The sequence below is a fragment of the Pristis pectinata genome, chromosome 8 (assembly GCF_009764475.1).
Source record: "Pristis pectinata isolate sPriPec2 chromosome 8, sPriPec2.1.pri, whole genome shotgun sequence".
Classification (NCBI taxonomy): Eukaryota; Metazoa; Chordata; class Chondrichthyes; order Rhinopristiformes; family Pristidae; genus Pristis; species Pristis pectinata.
This window is the reverse complement of record NC_067412.1, coordinates 40,492,922-40,514,269: the sequence shown is the minus strand read 5'-3', so window position 1 is coordinate 40,514,269 and position 21,348 is coordinate 40,492,922. Positions and strand designations below refer to the sequence as shown.

The window sequence follows — 21,348 nt, the reverse complement described above, 5'->3', positions numbered from 1 at the left end:
GCGCTGATCCTGGTGCGTGTGTGTGGTCCTGTGTATGTCAGGCAGCCAGGACTCCGCTCCAGCTCCTTGCTAATTTCTCCCTGGGGATCCGGGCAGACTCGCTCGGCCCCTTTCACCCCTTCTCTCTCGGTTGTACCCTGCTGTCTGCTGCCGAAACCTGTCTCCAAGTCTGTGCCTCCTGTTGCGGCACAACTGTCTCGCCGCTGTCTTTTGCCTCCCAGAATCTGTCCGTGTTTCCAAATTGTTCCTTCCCTCCCTCTCGCCAGACTCCTCCCACTTTCTCTCGCTCATTCGCACGCTTTTCATCTCCTTGCTCCTACAGCTCCCGGATTTCCCGGTCGCTTGATCCCGATCCTCTCTCGTCTCCACATGGCTGCGATCAAAGCCTTACAGCAGTGGTGTAAGAAACAGTGCGAGGGCTATCGCGATGTGGAGATCACTAACATGACGACCTCTTGGCGGGATGGGCTGGCTTTCTGTGCCATCCTGCACCACTACAGACCCGATCTCATGTGAGTCAGCAACTAACAGCGGTCTTTATCCCGGGTACAGAAAGGGCAACTGTTGGAACGTGCTTCTCTGCTTGTGTCGGAGGGGATGAGAGAGCGAGTCACGGCTTGTTGGGCGGTTGAATCCGGCGCAACGTTAGACTGTAAACTCTGGGCTGAGTCAGTTCTCTGTATAACCGGTTCTGCCGGTTCTGAACCGTGTGTCAGTGAGAGAGACAGTTGCAAATGCACTTTTGGTTTGGTTTGTAGAGTTGAAACTTCCCCAGGTGTCAGTGTTTGGGACTATCCTATACTGGCGGGCAGGGAAGGACCCTGGAGTGAATCGGGGGAACTGAAAGACCGGCTGTGAGTGGAGCGGCTGCTGTTTTACTATTCAACGTGGAACATGAGGCTAATGGGATTTGACGGGACGGCTATTCTCTACAAGTGAAGAGAAGTGTACATGTTGGCTACTGTAGCCGGGTTTGATTTGTGACTCGCGCTGCCGGATCCACAGATGTTTCTGATAGAATATAGCTTTTCTTTTTAAAGGATGATATTTGCGCCAGTTGTGTGGCTAATCACGAACAGCTGCATAGATTTCCCCCAGAGGTTCGGCTGCGGAAGTTTCCGAGATTGGCTAATAGCTGGAAAATCAGCACTTAACGTTACAATCCTTCGTCTAAATTAATGCAATCGTCCCCCACCCTAACACCCCTCAAACGTAAACTCTCCCCGTGAAATCAGTAGCCAGGTGGAGTGAGTGTTCCCTGGACAGGAGTGGAAGCTGCTTTTGTACACAGCAGGATCCCACACCGAGTGATAGACATGCTGTAGGGGGGATGGGTGACCGTCAAGATCTGGATATGGGCACGCAAGGATGGGGATCGGTAGCATTGGGTCTGGCAACTGTGATGGAGTCTGGGGTTAGGATTAAGGTCGTTTGGAAAGTGGCTCATTCTGCAGCCCTCTTTTCTGTGTCCCACTGTTGAAACCATCAAAGGCTGAATTAATAGTACAGAAACAAAGGACTGCAGACGCTGGATTTGATGGTGCGGGAGATAATGTCCTGGTGGTCCTCGGTGGGGTCATGGTTCAGGGGTAGGTAGGAGGAAGTGTCAGAGAGTTGGCATCCGGCCTCTGCAGGGTAGAGGTCACTACGCCAGACTACCACAGCACCACCTTTATTGGCTGGTTTGATGACAGTGTCAGGGTTGGTGCGGAGGGAGTGGAGAGCAGGGCGTTCAGATGACGTAAGGTTGGAGTAGGTGAGGGGGGCAGAACAGTCAAGGCGGCTGATGTCGCACCAACAGTTGGCTATGAATAGGTCCAGGGAAGGTAACAGGCCCGGTGGGGCCTGGTGAATGAATAGTATTTGGACGTGAGGGGAATCTGGGGCAATGGGGCTTCAGGCTGGTCAGTGGATGGGAGGAACAGATCAGGCTGACAAAATCTTCATGAAAGGCAGGACAGACTTGAGCACAAGAATCTCGAGTCACACTCTGGTGGAGTACAGACAAAGTGCTGCATTGTTGGAAATGTCCTCTTTCAGATGAGGCATTAACACAAGGGCCCGTGGATGTGAAAGCTACTATTTGGAAGCAGAACAGTGTGTTATTCCCATGTCCTGGCCAATGTTATTCCTCGCCCAACATTAACAAAACAGACATCTGGTTGTTATCAGATTGGTTTTTCGGGGAACTCACTTGGCACAAATCAGCCACCATTTTCCTGACATTATAACAGTGAATACGCTTCAAAAGTAGAGACACAAGGGACTGCAGAGGCTGGAATTTGGAGCAAAAAAAGAGCTGCTGTAGGAACTCAGTGGGTCAGGCAGCATCTGTGAAGGGAAATGAACAGTCAACCTTTCGGGTTGAGGCTGTACTACCTCAATGTAAGTGCACTGTGTAATGAATTGACCTGTACAATCGGTATGCAAGACAAGTTTTTCACTGTACCTCGGTACAAGTGACAATAATAAACTGATACCAATCTAGAATGTAAGAGTAGAGGTGAAATAACCAGTATAAAGAGGGGAGGGGGAGGATAAGAGCTGGCAGGTGATAGGTGGATGCAGGTGAGGAGGGGTTGACTCGTTTTTTTACACTTGAGTACCCCATTGATTCAAATGGCATGGGATGTCCCTGAAAGGAACCTCAAGGGTGTCACTACAATTAACATGTTGATTTTTAAAATGCTTAGCTGCTTCTGCTTGAAGTAGCCATTAGACAAATGATTTGAGGGAGAATATGTCACAGGGTTACAGGTAAAGAAGGAGAGGGAGAATGGGACTAATTGAGTTGCTCTGCGTGGATCTGGCATGAACTCAATGGGCTGAATGGCCTCCTTCTGTGTCATAATAAGTAACCATCTCCAATGTGTTCAGTACTATCATGTACCTGCTCCTGTCTCTGTTCCTTGAAAGACCTATGTTCCCTGAAAGGCCACTGTTCCTTTCGGCGGTGGCCTTCACTTCCTCTCCAGGTTTGTTGCACTCTTGTTAACGGGAGCTTGGCTTTATACCTCCTTTGAGCCATGGTATTCTGAAGACCATTGAACCGGACCTGTTGTATCACTCTTGGGTTTATAACTGGGTGTTTGTAGTTGTGCTAAAGTGGGGAAGGGATTTAAAAGGGTGCATTTTACAAAGGTAGTGTTATTTCAGGAAATACTGGGTTGAGGAGAATCAGTCAGGGTTTGATTTCCTGCTGAACTCTGCAGCTGCTTGAACTGCAAGGAAGATGAAAGAAAACCTTGTATATATCTTGTGCTTGTCCCAACATGCTTCATATTCTTTTAAAGATAAAAACAATGCTGGAAATACAACAGGTCAGGCAGCATCTGCGGTGAGAGAAACAGTTGCTGATCCTTCATCAGAAGTTCTTAAGTGCGAACTAACTAGTGTTTAGTAAAGTTGCAACATTACATTCCAAATCTTATATTCAATACCCTGACCTTTGAAGCGTGCCATATGTTTTCTCCACCACCCTATCAATCTGTGTTGTCACTTTCAGGGAACTATGTACTTGAACCCCAAGGACTCTGTCCTATCCCTAATTGACTTCCCAAAATGAATCTGGGGGAGGGGAGAGAACTATCTTTCTATCATTTTTCCAGAGTAGCTGGAGTAATTCTTCCACCCACTTTGTATTCCATTGAAGGGAACCATGTCCACATTCACTCATGTATGTAGCTGAGGGGAAATTAATCTCACTTCAGCCAAATCTGCTTCCCGTAACTTTAATGCAGAACACTTATCCAAGATGTGAAGTGAAGCAATCAGCTAACGAAACAATGTGCTCTGGCTTTCTCCAATTACTCACACTCACTATCACCAAACTCTTCAGACTTGTCTCAGTGTCATAGTGCAGGAAATGCTGCACTCAATTTGCATACAGCAAAGTCCTACAAATAATAAAGTGGTAATGCTATTATAATCTGGTTTAATGATGTTGATTTAGCAGAGTTCAGCAGGAGACCAAACCCTGGCTAATTCTTCTCAACCTAGCAATTCCTGAAACCACGAGACACAAGAGACTGCTGATGCTGGAATCTGGGCCAAAAAACAAACTGCTGGAGGAACTCAGTGGGTCAGGCAGCTTGTGCAGAGAGAGATGGACATTTAATGTTTTGGGTTGAGACCCTTCATCTGGAGTGGATGAAGGGTCTTTACTGGAAGTATTGATTGTCCATTTCTCTCTACAGTTGCTGCCTAATCCACTGAGTTTCTCCAGCAGTTTGTTTTTTTTCTACCTCCTGAGTCTCTGTAAAAGGCACTTTTCTAAACCCCTTTCCCATTTTCAGGATGAATGTTCACCAGGACACCAAGAATAATCTCCCTATTTTTCAATTCAATATCTCATCCGAACCATGGCATCTCCAAGAGTGAAGCACTCCGTCAGTGCTGTGCTGGTGCATCAGCCTAGGTATCTGGAGTGGGATTAGAATCCAATCCTCCTACCGCTTGGGCTAAAACTGTTAGCACAGCAAGGGAGCAGGAACTGGCGAATATTCAAACACTCAGCCCATTCCCCATCCTCCATTAACGGACAAGTTATTTAAGATGTTGGGCAAAGATTAAGAGCATAAGAAGAAGGGCAGGACACTTAATCAGATTATGGCTGTTGGACAGTAATCTAGATCAGGCTGAAGTTGTGCCAGCTCCAGAATGCAGCAGGTCCTTAAGGGAAATGAGTTGGAACTGAGTGTGTTCCTACCTGTCTTATGGGATCACACAGATTGGGATACAAGTAGAAGCCTTGGAGAGGAAACACAAACAAGCCAATCTACTGGAAGGAAAAAAAACAAGTAGGTTACAACAACCAGTTAGTATACGTGGCATGGAAGGCAGTGCCAAAGATGTGATATATCATCTCTGTGATCTGGACTGGATCCCACTCTCTGAGCACATTTGTACTGTGGTACAGGAGGGCTGTCTGGCATGGTACAGTTCTCATCCAATGTTCTGCTGCCTGTATCCAAACTCATTCACCTATCACTCCCTGCCCTTGCTGACCTGCATTGCCTCTTGATCTAACCATGCCAGTGCTGTCATTTGACCCACTAGAAGTACCTGCTGTAGGTATCAATTCTGTTTGTTTCAGGCTCCCTCTCTGCCTGTTTCTGCCTCTGTCTTGCCCTGTTGCTGTGGCCTATTCCTTCCTTCCACCACACATCTCCAATATTCTCTCTACGATTCCCTATCCAACTCGCTCACTGTACACCAAGACTGGAAGACTGTATGGGTGGTTAGGAGAACTGATGATATCTAAAGAGGACAGCGACCCAGTGTGATAAATATGAAATAAAAATAAAGAGCATTGGAAGCACTCAACTAGTCAGGCAGCATCTGTGGAGAGAGGGACAGAACAATGGTAATAAATATACAGCCTTGCCTCCATTCCTCTCACTAAATGGCATGTACGGTAGTGTAGTGTAACGGTTAGCATGACACTGTTACAGCACCAGCAGCCCGGGTTCAATTCCCACCACCGTCTGTAAGGAGTTTGTACGTTCTTCCCATGACTGCGTGGGTGTCCTCTGGGTGCTCCTCCCACATTCCAAAGACGTATGGGTTAGGAAGTTGTGGACATGCTATGTTGGCACCGGAAACGTGGCGACACTTGCGGGCTGCCCCCAGAACACTCTACACAAAAGATGCATTTCGCTGTGTGTTTTGATATACATGTGACTAATAAAGATATCGTATCTCTTATTTTATGTTTGTCAAGCAGGACATTCCTGAAATACGGATATTGAAAGATTCCTGAGCACCAGCAGTGAAGTTGCATGGTTTCCTTGTCTTGGGATGCATGGCAGTCTGTGGCTGGTCTCTTCAATACCACCACTTCAGCCTGCACCACCCCTCAATGCAAGTGAGCTAAAGTCAAATCAGAAGTCACTTTGCACAGACTCATTGAGAGGTGCAGCACAGAAACAGGCCCTTCGGTACACTGAGTCCGCACTGATCATCAACCATCCATTTACACTAATCCCACACGAATCCCATTATTTTATTCTCCCCACATTCCCATCAGCTCTCCCCAGTTTCTACCACTCACCTACACACTAGTGGTAGTCCACAGTGGCCAGTTAACCAACCAACACACACGTCCTTGGGATGTGGGAGGAGACCAGAGCACCTGGAGGAAACTCACACCGTCACAGGGCGAATGTGCAAATTACACACAGACCGCACCCGAGGTCAGGATTGAACTTGGGTCTCTGGCACTGTGAGGCAGCAGGTCTACTGGCTGTGCCACTTTGTTGCAGCCGCAGGGAAGAAAGGCAGCACAACGGTGCAGCGGGTGGAGCTGCTGCCTCACACCTCCGGTGACCTCGGGTGCTGTCTGTGTGGAGTTTACACGTTCTCCTTGTGACCACGTGGGTTTCCTCCAGGTGCTCTGCTTTCTTCCCACATCCCAAAGATATGCTGGTGGTAGGTTAACTGGCCACTGTGAATTGCCTCTGGTGTGTAGGTGAGTGGTTGAATCTGGGGGGAGTTGATGGGAATGTGGGGAGAATAAAATAGAATTAGTGTAAATGGACAGTTGATTGTCGGCATGGATTCAGTGGGCTGAAGGGCCTGTTTCTGTGCTGTATGCTCCTCAGGTATGGCACTCAGGTGGACATTTCCCTGGAAGTTTTATCCTATCTCCAACCACCCTGCCCACTAAATAGCCTTTCTCCCTTTCTCCAGTATTTTCTAATTAATAAGCCAAAGGGTGTGGGTTGGTGGTTTGAGGGGTCACATGAAATGGAAATGCTCAAGATATTTTTAACATCCTTCTGAATTTCCTCCAGTGTTGTTTTTGCTTGAAGTAGAACCCTGAGATTTAATTCCAAAGGATTCCTGAAGAACTGGCAACTCCTTCTGGGAACAGACACTGCGGAGGCTTTCTCTTCTTTACCTGCTGCCTCCCCAGTGCCCCCCTTTCTCCTCCCAGACACTGATTACATTAATGTGGACAACATTATCTCTTTGGCACTGCCTATCTTATGATACCACAGTGAATAGCATGTCCTCACCACTCATGTATAAAGTTGGCCATTCCCAAGCTGTTTCTGACCACCAGTGTCCAGACCCTACAACCGCCTGGAAATATCCTTGTGTGATTAATGTGGGGCAGTTATTTTAAAGTGGCTGGATGCAGCAGTGTCGGGCAAGGAGGATATTGGTATTGGTTTATTATTGTCACTTGTACTGAGGTACAGTGAAAAACTTGTCTTGCATACTCATTGTACAGGTCAATTCATTACACAGTGCAATTACATTGAGTTAGTACTGAATGTATTGATGTAGAACAGGTAAAAACAATAACAGTATAAAGGGTCACTTTACTCCTAAGTGCTGACACAAAGGCACCCTGTGAGATGTAGTGCTCTCGTTGGATGTTAGGATTGGTGTGGCAGAGCTGCTGTTGGCACAGAGGGTTTTAGCAAGAAAATGTTCATCACAATGTGCATCGAATTGACTAATCCAAGCAAATGGCCCACAATTCTACTGATGAGTTTCAGCAGTGTATCCCTGAACTCCAGATGTGGCATGGTATTCAACTAAGGAGAGCTTCGCACTAGTTTCTGTCCAGCACTTCATTATCATTGACTCCTGTGTGGTTTGCTGTCTTTGTGGGCAGTCTCTTGGGATTGAGGATGACCTACTTCTTCTGCAGTTCTGTGGGTGCTGAGGCATCTGATGAGGCCAATGTGAGACCCATAGATTCTGCCACAGGTGGGGCAGGAGGCACCTGACGGGATGATTGGGTAGGTAGAATGGGAAATGGTACGCTCCTTCCATCATTTTTGCTGCGTTCTGTGTGGTCCTGATGAAGATACTGGAGTTTCTCAGCACTTTCCTGACTTCCCTCCTCCACTTTGAGCAGTCATGGGCCGGGGATTCGCCCAAGTTGGTGAAGACGATTCAACTTTTCAATTCATCTTTAGCTAACTCACTTTCTTTCAGTTTGTATCAGGACCAGCCATTTTTACCTGCCACCGGCCTTGTCCTTCTTTCATTTGTATATTCTGGCCTGTTGGGCATGTTCCAATGTGTCAGACCATACAACATTACCTAGACTTTTTTGTTCTTTTTTTCCTTCTCTCCTCCCCCCCCCCCACGTTGTTTTTCCCTCATTACTGTGGCCCTTCACCTCCTCTTTCCCCTCCCCTGCCTTCACGACCTGCCCGTCACCTCCCTCTGGGTCCCCACCTCCTTCCCTTTCTTCCCTTTATTCCATGGTCTACTGTCCTCTCCTATCAGATGCCTTCTTCTCTAGCCCTTTGCCTCTTCCACCTATCACTTCCACTTAACATGAAGGTGGACTGGGAAATCCAGAATGGCGGTAGTACTCAGGGGAGGGAGTTTGTGGAATGTCTAAGGGACGTTTTTCTAGAGCAACTTGTTGAAGAGCCCACCAGGGGATCGGCTGTTTTGGATTGGGTGCTGTGTAATGAACCGGAGGTGATTAGGGAACTAAAGGTAAAGGAACCACTGGGAACCAGTGATCACAATATGATTGAGTTCAGTTTCAAGTTTGAGAAGGAGAAACTGATAACTGCTGTATCGATATTTCAGTGGAACAAAGGAAATTACAATGGTATGAGAGAGGAGTTGGCCCTAATTGATTGGAAGAGTAAGCTAGCTGGAGGGGCGGCAGAGGAGAAATGGAAGGAACTTCTACAGGAAATAAGGAAATTGCAGGATAGATATATTCCAAGAAAAAAGGTTTTGAATGGAAAAAAGGCACAAATGTGGATAACGAGAGAGGTGAAGGCTAAAATAAAAGCAAAAGGGGCGGCGTACAAAGAAGCAAAAATTAGTGGGAAAACAGAAGACTGGGAAGCTTTTAAAAACCTGCAGAGAGAAACTAAGAAGGTCATTAGGAAAGAAAAGATGAATTATGAAAGGAAGTTGGCGGATAACATTCGAAAGGATACTAAGAGTTTTTTTAAATACATAAGGTGTAAAAGAGACACGGGTTGATATAGGACCAATTGATAATGGTGCAGGAGCTATTATAATGGACGATAGAGAGATGGCAGAGGAATTGAATGAATATTTTGCATCGGTCTTCACCGTGGAGGACATCAGCAATGTGCCGGTTAGTCAGGAGTCTCACGAAATGGAATTGAGTTCAGTTAAGATTACTAGGGAGAAGGTGCTAGGAAAACTAAATGGGCTAAAGACTGATAAGTCTCCCGGACCGGATGAGGTGCATCCCCAGGTTCTGAAGGAGGTGGCTTTAGAGATAGCGGAGACATTGGCGATAATTTTCCAGAAATCGATAGATTCTGGCATGGTTCCGGAGGACTGGAGGGTCGCAAATGTAGTTCCGTTGTATAAGAAAGGTGGGAGGCAGCATAAAGGAAATTACAGACCTATTAGTCTGACGTCAGTGGTGGGAAAGTTATTGGAATCTATCCTCAAAGATGGGGTTACGGAATACCTGGAGGCGCAAGGCAAGATAGGTCCTAGCCAACATCGTTTTGTGAAGGGAAGATCCTGCCTGACCAACCTATTGGAGTTTTTTGAAGAAATCACAGGTAAGGTGGATAAGGGAGAGGCGGTAGATGTTGTGTATTTAGACTTTCAAAAGGCCTTTGATAAGGTGCCTCACAAGAGACTGATTAATAAGATGAGAGGTCATGGAATTACGGGTAGGATAGCAGAATGGGTGGAGCATTGGCTGATTGACAGGAAGCAAAGAGTGGAAATAAAAGGATCTCGTTCTGGTTGGTTACCGGTTACTAGTGGTGTGCCGCAGAGGTTGGTGTTGGGACCGCTCCGTTTTACCTTGTACATTAACGATTTGGATGATGGAATAAATGGTTTCATGGCTAAGTTTGTGGATGACACCAAGATAGGGGGAGGAGTAGGGAGTATTGAAGAGATAGGAAGGTTGCAGAGGGACCTAGACAGTTTAGGAGAATGGGCAAGGAAATGGCAGATGAGATTCAATGTAGAGAAATGTGCAGTTGTACACTTTGGAAGCAGAAATAAGTGGGCAGATTATTATCTAGGAGGAGAGAAAATCCAAAGCACGGAAGTACAAAGGGACTTGGGGGTACTCGTGCAGGATATCTTAAGGGTTAACCACCAGGTCGGATCGGTGGTAAAGAAAGCGAATGCTATGTTGGCATTCATTTCGAGAGGTATAGTGTATAAAAGTAAGGAAGTGTTGATGAGGCTCTACGGGGCACTAGTGAGGCCTCATTTGGAATATTGTGCGCAGTTTTGGGCCCCACATCTTAGGAAGGATGTGTTGACGTTGGAGAGGGTTCAGAGGAGATTTACGAGGATGATTACAGGAATGAAAGGGCTTACGTATGAGGAGCATTTGTCGGCTCTTGGACTGTACTCACTGGAGTACAGAAGAATGAGAGGGGACCTCATAGCGACATTTAAAATATTGATAGGAAAGGACAGAGTAAATGTGGCTAGGCTGTTTCCCTTGGTGGGTGAGTCCAGGACCAGGGGGCACAATCTTAGAATTAGAGGGTACAGTTTCAAAACAGAGATGAGGAAAAATTTCTTTAGCCAGAGGGTGGTGAATTTGTGGAACTCCTTGCCACGACAGCAGTGGAGGCCAGATCAGTGGGGGTGTTCAAGGAGGAGATAGATAGATATCTAAATAGTCAGGATATCAAGGGATATGGGGATAAGGCCGGAAATTGGGATTAGAATAGTTTTTTTTTCTTCCCCCATTCCCCATTTCTCATTTCTATTTCCCTTTCCTTGGAGCAGACTCGATGGGCCGAATGGCCTGCTTCTGCTCCCTTGTCTTGTGATCTTGTGATCATATCTTCTCACACCATTCCCATTCATCCACCTACCTTCCCCCCTCACCTATCACCTGGCAGCTTGTGCTCCTCCACCTCCCCCCACCTTTTTATTCCAGCTTCTGCCCTCTTCCTTTCCAGTCCTAGTGAAGGGACTCGACCCGAAATGTTGTCTAGTTGTTTCTGTCCATAGATGCTGCCTGACCTGCTGAGTTCCTCCTGCATTTTGTGTGTATTGTATTACCTAGACTTTACAAAATTAGCAACACATTACACAGACAAAGGAGTTTAATTGCCCCTGAACGGCTACATTACTTTCCTCCCTACTCTCAGTACTGATGTAGGGTCACAACCTGAAACATTGACAATTCCTTTCCCCCCACAGATGCTGCTTGACCCATTGAGTTCCTTCAGCAGTTTGTGATTTGATCCTTCAACATCCTCTGAAATGGGCCACAGGCCAGTGAGTTTGGGCACAGTTCAGGAAGGGCAGTAAATGCCAGCCTAGCCAGTGAGACCCACATGTTCATGAAGGGAAATAGGGATAATCCTGTAAACTATAGACCAGTGAGTCTCACGTCAGTGGTAGGGAAACTATTGGAGAAGATTCTTAGGGAAAGGATTTATGACCTTATTGCACAGCACTTTCTCTGTAGCTGTGACACTTCACTCTCTACTGTTATTGTTATTGTTTTTACCTGTACTACTTCAATGGACTATGCACTAACTCAATGTAACTGCACTGTGTAATGAATTGACCTGTATGATTGGTATGCAGGACAAGTTTTTCACTGTACCTCGGTACAAGTGACAATAATAAACCAATACCAATACCAAAACCATAGCCTAATTAGGGACAGTCAACGTGGCTTTGTGTGGGGCAAGTGGTGTCTTACTAACTTGGTTGAGTTTTTTGAGGAGATGACAAAAGTGATCGATGAAGGAAGAGCTATGAATGTTGTCTATATGGATTTTAGTAAGCTGTCTGACAAGGTTGTCTCATCCAGAAGATTAAGGTAGATGGGATCCACGACGATCTGCCCATTTGGATTCAGAATCGGCTTGCCTATAGAAAACAGAGAGTAGTGGTTGGTGGGACTTATCCTGACTGGATGTACATGACTAGTGATGTTCTGCAGGGATCCATACTGGGACCTCTGCTGTTTGTGCTACAAATGACTTGGATGAAAATGCGGGTGGGTGGGTTAATAAGTTCGCGGATGATACAAAGATTGGTGGTGTTGTGGATAGTGTAGAAGGTTGCCAAAGGATACATCAGGATATAGACCAGTTGCAGATATGGGCAGAAAAATAGCAGATGGAGTTTAATCTGGCTGTGTGAGGTTTTGCACTTGGGGTGACCAAATGTAAAGGGACAGTACACAGTTACTGGAAGGACCCTTAACAGCGTTGATGGACAGAGGGATCTTGGGATCCAAGTCCAGAGCCCCCTGAAAGTGGCTGCACAGGTTGGTAGGGTGGTAAAGCACATGTATGACATGCTTGCCTTTATTGGTTGAGGCATTGAGTTCAAGAGTCAGGAAGTTATGTTGCAGCTTTATAAAACTCTGATTAGGCCGCATCTGTAGTATTGCATTTAAATCTGGTCGCTCCATTATAGGAAGAATGTGGAGGCTATGGAGAGGGTGCAGAAGAAGTTTACCAGGATGCTGCCTGGATTAGAGGGTGTGTGCTTCAAGGAGAGGTTGGACAAATGGATTGTTTTCTCTGGAGTGGTGGAGGCTGAGGGGAAACCTGACAGGTTTATAAGGTTATGAGAGGCATAGATAGACAGTTGGTATCTTTTTTCCAGAGTTGAAATGAGGGAATGCATTTAAGATGAGAGGGGGTAAGTTCAAAGGAGGTGTGTGGGCAATTTTCTTACAGAGAGTGTTGGGTGCCTGGAATGCACTTCCAGGGGTGATGGTGGAGGCAGATACGATAGAGGCGTTTAAAAGGCTCCTAGACAGGCACATGAATGTACAGAGAATGGAGGGATATGGACTTGTGTAGGCAGAAGGGCTTAGTGTAGTTAGGTGTTTAATTACTAGTTTAATTAGTTTGGCACAATATTGTGGGCTGAAGGGCCTGTTCCTGTGCTATACTGTTCTATGTTCAATCTTCTATGTTCTATGCTGTGACCAAACTGTCAGGACTGACATTTTGGGTGGATGAGGGTAGGAAGGGGTATTGGAGCCACAGCAGTTAGGCAGGACAGAGCTGAATGACCTCTTATTCCTAAGTACGAGGCTGACTGCTGTATGGAAGAGACCTGTGCTGCCTCAGACTGGTGTTGCAATGGAAAGTCACCTCCTGAAAGCGAGAGGTGGACAGTTCTCAAACCATCAGAAGCAATGCCACGTCTATTTAATTCTTCCTGTCCAGTTTTTAAACTCCCAGATGTAGACAGATTGCTCTGAGCCAGCTTTCATCCTATGTGCAATCTGTGGGCTGCAATTAAAATTCCTCATTCCCCACATTCCCTGAATTTGCATGTTTCTGTTCCTGTGGGGAAGTAAAGGAACTTCCCGAGCCTCTGTTTACTTGGAGTACTATTGCATTTTTGCAATTGTTGCATGAAAGATTGCCTGTAAAATATGGGAGTCTGTAAATTTATGAGACAGAAGGCCAATTGGCCCCTCACTTCTGTCCTATGACATTAGAAAGAATGAGTTCTTCAACATCTTTCACAACCCCAGGATGACCCAAAGCACTTTACAATCAACAAACTACAGCTCTGCAGTGTTGTCACTGTTGTAAGAAACACAGCAGCTAATCTGTGCACGGCAAGCTCCCAGAAATTGCAATGTGTGTCATAAGTGCTCTTAGCTCTGGGCTAAGCATTGTTCTAGGCTGCAGGAGAATACCAAAAGTAGAAGCTAGAAATTGGAAATAAAAACAGCAAATGCTGGAAATACTCAGGAGGTCAGGCAGCATCTGTGGAGAGAGAAACAGTTAACAGTTCAGGTCAAAGACCTCCATTGTTGTTCTTTGGAAGGCAATACTGAAGGACACAGGACCACTCTCTGATTAATTTCAGTCTCAATTGCTATGGTGATGTTATCTACCATGTCGGGGTTTACTGATTGTAGCTGTGCAACAAAGCACAATGCAAAGTTTGAACAAGCCTTTGTTTTTCATCATTGTGTGCTTATTCCCAGTTGTGTATATTTAGTTTTAATCATTAAGTATACAGAGAGCAAACTAAAGTGTAGGAAATATAGAGATAAACATCTGTGACGAGTAAATTCTGATTTGCTGCGATTCCTTTAGACAAGCTTGGCTGTATTGCACTGTAAGATCCCACGCTAAAAATGATACCAAGCTGATAGACCAGCTGATCTATTTGTAGTTGGTCACATTACGGGAGGAATGTTGGTTTATGGAGGTGCCAGCTCATTTAAGCAGAGGTGACATCTTTTCCATCTGAAGGTTGACATGATTGATTAACTCTGGAGTGCAGCGCAGAATCAGGCTCTTCAGCCTATTGTGTCTACGCCTGGAAATTTCATTCCCTTCTCCCCTTACCTCTCTGGCCACATCCAACAGCCCACACCTCACCAGTTCTGCACAATGTCTATTGGTCACATGATTTGTCCATCCTCGTGGCCCTCCTCTTTCCCATCCACACTGGGAAGTGAACAGACTCTTTATTATCTCCTTGGGCCATTGTTTATCACTTTTATATCCTCATCTATAATAAGACATGTTGCAGCTGTATAAAACTTTGGTTAATCCGCACTTGGAGTATTGTGTGCAGTTCAGGTCGCCCCATTACAGGAAGGATGTGGAGGCTTTGGAGATACTTCAGAAGAGGTTCATTAGGATGCTGCCTGTATTAGAGAGTATTAGCTATGAGGAGATGCTGGACAAACTTGCATGGTTTTCTCTGGAGTGTCAGAGGCTGAGAGGAGACTTGATAGAGGTTTATAAAGTTATAAGAGGCATAGATAGGGTAAACAGAGTCTTTTTCTCCAGGGTTGAAATGACAAATACTAGATGGCATAGCTTTAAGGTTAGAAGGGGATTGTTTATAGGAGATGTGCGAGGTAGGTTTTTACACAGGGAATGGTAGGTGCCTGGAACGCACTGCCAGTGATAGTGGTGGAAGCAGATATGGTAGTGGAGATTAAGAGACATTTAGACAGAGGCGTGAGGAGGCAGGGAATGGAGGAATATGGACTGTGTGTAGGTAGATAGGTTCAGTTTAATTTGGCATCATGGTCGACACAGACATCGTGGGCCGAAGGGCCTGTTCCTGTGCTGTACTGTCCTCTGTTCAATAGAAAGAACTAAAGAAATTAAATAAAAAAATGAAAATAAACTCATTAACTTTACTCCAGTGTCCAGTTGCCTTTATAAGATGGTAAAGTATAAGCCATGGTATTTGAGAAAGTGTGTGGTCCAGCCAGCTGAAACAGTTTTAGCCCCAACCATGTAATGGTGGGCCTGTCTGTAGGCAGGACCTTCTCCAGGGGGATCAGGCCAGCTTTGTACATACACTCCAGCAAGTAGTAGTTTATTTTTGAGAAAACAGATCTTTCTCGGAGGGATGTTTAAAACTGGCAGGGTGGGAATGGGTATCTCTGTTGAAGTGCTAAAACTTGGTGCAGAGCAACTTCAGGCACAGATGGAAGCCATGATCCTAGCCAACAGACCCAATCCCTGTGCAAACAGGGGTCAAGCAATGCTGTGTTATTACTCCAATCTCTCTTGCTGCTCACTTCCAACAAGCTTCCCCATGGAGTAGGGCTAATCTGCAGGACAAATAGGAAAAGATTCACCCTCCGTTGCCTTTGCTCTGGGACCAAGGCCACCCCAACCTCAAGCATTGAGCTGCAGTATGTAGATGATGCTTGTGTATGTGCACATTTGTAGACTGAGTTCAAACTCGTCATCGATTCATTCATGGAAGCATATGAGAGGATGCACGGAGCATCCTCAAAACAAATGTCCTCTTCCCATCTCTCCCCGCAGTTCAACAATAAAGGTTTAAAAAGGTGGTCTTTGAAAATGTACACCATGTCCCACATCTTGGCAGCATTCCCTCCATGATGAAATTCACCACCACCTTCAAAGGAGAAGTGTGTTTGAAGATCAATACCTCAAACCCAGCACAAAACTCATGCCATTCTGTATGCTTCTGAGACCTGGACTACTTACAGCAGGCACCTCAAAGCACTGGAGAGATACCACAACTCTCCCTCCGCAAAATCTTCCAAATCAGCGGGCAGAATAGATAAGCCAATGTCAGTATCCTTTCCCAGGCCAATGTTGCCTGTTCTGTGGCTCTAAATACACTTCTTCAATCTTTCTTGAAGAAATGTAACATCCTCACTGACTCCTGGGAATCCCTGGCCTATGACTGCTGAGTGGAGAAGGAGCACGTGAATGGGTTGAAAAATCTTGAGGCCATGTGTTAGGAGTACACAGAGGCCAGGTTTAAGAGGCAGGAGGATCACACCAGCTCACAAAGTGCTTTGCCCATCAGCCACCCCCTGCCCCATCTATGGAAGAGTCTGCAGTTCCCACATTGGCCACAGCAGTCACATGAAAAAACAGGGGAAGAAAGTCTCCCCCAGTCTCAAAGGACCTTGAAGCAAGTCACCCTTGGTCTCAAGTGACCTCGAGGCAAGTCACCCTCAGTTTCAAGGAACCTTGAGGCGAGTCACCCTCAGTCTCGAGGGACCTCGGGGCATCACCCTTGGTCTTAAGGGACCTTGAAGAAAGTCACCGTTGGTCTTGAGGAACCTTGAGGCAAGTCACCATCAGTCTCAAGGAACCTCGAGGCAAGTCACCATCGGTCTTGAGGGACCTCGAGGCAAATCACCATCGGTCTCGAGGGACTGCGTGAGGAGAAGGAGCAGATTGTGTGGTACCATGGTCCTGCTGGTGGTGTGGACCCAGAAGCGGCCGGCGTTGGATACACCAGGAGACCTGCTTGGCATGGCAGCTCATAACCTTAGCAGAGGGGCACAGACAAGGCAACAAAGTATCTGGGGCTGAGGCAGGGTGTGTGCTGGATCCCGTGCTCTGTTACCCCTGTTGCTGTGTCTCCAGCCCTCACTGTGATCTGCGGCCTCACTTCCAATGCTGTCACCTCTGAACTGTTCCTTCACCAGACCGGGCGAGGGGGCGCAGTGACCCTAGCCCCCGACTCCCACCCCTGCTGCCTTTCCCAGTGAGCCACTGAAGAGTAGTATTTGTCATGGACAAGTTCTGTCCAGGCTCCAGTACATTCCACTTCTAGCGTGCCTTGTTTGAAACAATGTTCTCTGTGTGGGTGTAGTGTGCTCCTGCCAATCTGCTGGGGAATCTACCACAGTATGAGTTTAAACTGAGTACCGTAAAGTCCAATGTATAAGATGAATTTCTGCAGACTTATACTTAACTATGAGTGGTGACAACCGTGGGCTTATTTGCCACATGGAAGCAGATGTTAGATCATCCCACCTCCCCTCCACTCCTATCTTCCATCTGCTCCTCCACTCCCGTCTCCCACCTCCCCGTCCACTCCCGTCTCCCACCTCCCCGTCCACTCCCGTCTCCCACCTCCCTGTCCACTCCCGTCTCCCACCTCCCCGTCCACTCCCGTCTCCCACCTCCACTCCACTCCCGTCTCCCACCTCCCCGTCCACTCCCGTCTCGCATTTCTGCCTTCACTCCTGTCTTCCACCTCCGTCTCCACCCTCAGACTGATCCCTCCACTCCCACTGACACCCCCACCCCTGTCTCAGACTGACCCCTCCACTCCCACTGACCCCTCTACTGCCATTTTTGGAATTACTTCACCTCTCCCGTTATAGGACCATGTCCATTCTCTCTGTTGGACCAGCTGCTCCTCTCCCACTGTCCTCTCCTGCCGCCTCACTGCTGAAGGGCTATGGTGTCCCTGCTTCAAGCCTTACATACCTTGTGATCTGTGTGTCCTGGTCCAGACCGTGCACCGTTTGCAGCATGGGCAGTTCTTACCCATGTGAAACAGTGTGTCAAAAGGTGCTGGGGATTTTTCATGAAAATTGTTTTCCTAAAATTGAAGTCCTCAAAAGCAGTGGCAGATGAGGTGCAGAGACATACACCGTTGTGATTTAATCACCAGATTTTATGTTCAGTCGAGCAGTAACTGTGAAGTCTGCACCCTAAGTGCAGTAAGTGTAGAGTACCGGGAGCACAGAGAGCTCCAAAGGTGTGTGGTTTATTCCATGTTCCTTTTAGATTGCACACATGTACTCAAGGACACAAACTATGTTGCTTGCCCCTTTTCAAAGAAAAGGAAGAATGAAACCAGCTTAACAAAATTTCTAAGCAATTTACTGGATCTTGAATTCTTTTTGACCTTTGTAACTAGCTGGGTGTAGACTAGTGTCTGTGTAGATCTTGGACATTCAGTAGATGATGTTGCCGGAGCATTCAACTGTGGACTCACTGGAGGTGTCACTTCTCGATTCTCTTCAGTCCCCACCACCAGTTTCATCCTCCTTGCCCTCCCTGTTCCATCCACACAGTTCACCCGCCAGCTCTCCCACCCCTCCTCCATCTGGTACTGGTTCCACCTGCCCTTCACCTCTCCCCTAATGGTTCCCACTATCACCTTCCTTACCTGTCAGATTCCAGCACTGGTAGTCTTGCTGCTCCTGCTTATCAACCTCCCAGATGTCCCCATCTTCACGCTCCACCCCTACCCCCTGAACCTGGCTTCATCTGCCTCCTTTTTTCTTTGTCTGCCTCCATCTATCATCCACTGGCCCCTTCCTTCCAACTCCTACCTACCCTCACCATCCCCTCCCTAACTCGATCTGCCCATCATCCACCCCCCCCCCCCTTTGGTCTGTCAATCATTACTGGTCTCTGTCTAACTACTCCCTCTCTCCTCTTTATACTGGCCATCTCTTAGACCTGATGCAGGGTTTCGACCCGAGATGTCAACAATTCCATTTCCCTCCATAGATGCTGCCTGACCTGCTGAGTTCCTCCAGCAGTTTGTTTGTTGTTCCAGATTCCAGCATCTGCAGTCTTGTCTGTCCATGTGTGAATTGATGCTTTCTGGTGTTCTGCCTTCCAAGCCTTGTTTGTTTAGCCCCTCCCTCACTCTTTACTATCTCTCTGCTTGAGGCATGCTGAGAGGAGCTGTGTGTTTGATTACAATGGCTCAGCAGGTAGAGCTATTGCCTCACAGCTCCAGTGATCCAGGTCCAGTCTGGGTGGAGTTTGTATGATTCCGGGTGACTGTGTGGGTGCCCCCCACCACCCCCGGGTGCTCTGGTTTCCTCGCACATCCCAAAGATGTGCATCCCCCTCCCCCCCCTGCAGCAGTGCCCAGCTTAACCCTCCCCTCCCCTGTGGTCGTCAGCTCTGGGCTTGCTCCACTGGAACCATCTACCGCCCTGCAGTGGCCTTCAGTCCCCTTGCCACTGTCCCCGGCTGTCTTTCTCTGTACTTGCTTACCAGTCACTCCCAGCCAATCCAGCCTCACTGGACAGCAGTACCACTGATGGATGAAGTAGAGGGAGGGGGAAGGTGGTCACTTACTGGTGGAGATGGCAGTCCAGGAGATGCATAAATCTTCTTTGGCACTGGAGTCTGGGCAGAGCTCCTGATTGGATATACAGAAGCCTGGGGCACCAGTGGGAGGAGGTGTCTGAGGCTTGGCGGGGGAGAAATAGGGTCCTGTAATTATACGAGAGGTGGCTGTTTGCAGCTGTGATTGTCCCAACCAAATAGGAACAGTTTGTCACCTTTAGTCCGGGAGATCAGTTTGTAATTCCTGGAAAAGCCAGGGCATTCCTGGAAGATTGGCGACCTTTGGTTGATGTCTTTTGTTACTGGAGCTGTGACTCACTCCTGGCTTGAGTAATAAGTGTAGATATGCTCTTAGCTGTTGGAGTGAGGCTTGAACAACTTTTTGATTCAAGATGCCAACTGAGGAAGCCACATTGGCAGACAAGCAGGCATGTTGCTCCTCATCAGGCACTGATTGAGACTACTAAACCAGGTAGTGTAAGGACAAACCAACCGGGGTCCACCTGGTCTGAATTCCTACTCAATGACCACTATTGGAAAGTGGGTGGATTTGCAGCATCATGGAGACACAAGATACTGCAGATGATGTAACCTGGAGCAATACACAAACCGCTGGAGAAGCTCAGAGGGTCAAGCAGTATCTGTGGAGGGAAATGGACAATCGTCGTTTCGGGTCGAGACCCTTCATCTGTTCTCCTTCCCATCTCTCTCCCCTTTATTCCATGCTCCACCTTCCTCTCCTATCAGATTCCATCATCTTCAGCCCTTTGTCACTTCCACCTATCACCTCCCAGCTTCTGATGCCACTCCCAATCTCATCCCTCCCCCATCTATCACCCCTCCTTACCTGGATCCACCTATCACCTGCCAGCTCTTGCTCCACCCCTTTCCTCTATCTCTTTGTACTGGTTATCTCCCTGCTATCTTTCAGTCAAGATGAAGGGTCTTGTCGGATCTGGTTATTTTCGAATCTGCAGGTTCTTTCAGGGGTCCAAGAATGAGTTGAAAACAACTTGGTGCCTCACAAAGTTTTATTGTAAAAATTTAAACAGTCACAGAGCACATGGCACTAGTTTTACTACTAGGAGATGAGCTGAGACAAAGGAACTAAAAATGAGCTAGGGTCAGGGGGGCGGGGTGGGTGGGAAGGGAGCAAGATAAGTAAGAGAAAGAGAGATAAGCAAGAGAGTGATTAACAAAAAGCAACACCTTTTATACCTGAGATAAGAGGTACTCCTCAGATAACAATAGTCCAAACAGAAAACCTATTAGGATACCTGTGGCAAAATCAACCAATGAGAAAACACGTATTCATCTGATGGACGAACCAATAAGCTAAGAAGCAGCCATTTATTAAATACTATATATGTTAAAAAACTACTTAAAACAGTGGAATCCAACTGTCTTGATCTGAAATGTTAACTGTCCATTTCCCTCCATGGATTTGGAGTATCAGCCTGGGTCGTCTCATATCCAAGGCCCTGCTTTGTTTCAGAGGGCAGGTAGGCAAATTAAATATAACTCACTCAGGAAAATAATGATGAATTTTCTTCAACTACTGCCTAAAAGGGTAGGGTTCCTGTGAACAGCTCCATTGTGTCTCCCCCAGGAGAAATAGTGGTATGTGCATTTGGAGTTGTCAATGTGCAGTGACCTTATGGCTAAAACAATGAACTACTATAAATAGCTGCCTGCAATGCGTCATGAATTAGGTGACATTTCCTGCCATTGAATCCTGTCAATTGTACAATCACTGCATCTTGGCTTATCCTGTGGTTTGATTTTTGGGGTTGCTGGTTAATGGTTCTCTGTCACTCCATTATGATAAATTCCCTATCATTAGCAGATCGTCTGATGTCTCTCTGATGTCCTGACCCAATCTGCATCTTAAGGAGAGAAGATGAATCCTAACCAGTGCAATTGTGCCTCTGTAAGGTGATACACAAGGCTGATGCGATTGACTATACTGGCTCTCAATTCTGCCCCTGGATCTGTCCATCCCAATGTTTTCAGTGAAGTCCAGTGTAGGTATATGAAAGGTCCCACTCCTGTGTAAAAA

The 21,348-nt window shown here is 46.8% G+C and overlaps 1 protein-coding gene across 2 annotated transcripts in view; it reads left to right on the top strand.

Annotated features, from left to right (window-relative positions):
• micall2a (mical-like 2a) overlaps positions 1-21,348 on the top strand; it is a 95,696-nt gene continuing 74,348 nt past the window's right edge. The window contains exon 1 of one of the 2 annotated variants that reach the window (XM_052021796.1): positions 1-512. In XM_052021796.1, coding sequence (XP_051877756.1) covers positions 370-512 — 143 coding nt within the window. In that variant the 5' untranslated portion in view covers positions 1-369. Of the gene's footprint in view, positions 513-847; positions 936-21,348 lie in introns of those variants that run through there. The other variant, XM_052021797.1, reaches the window with a different exon arrangement.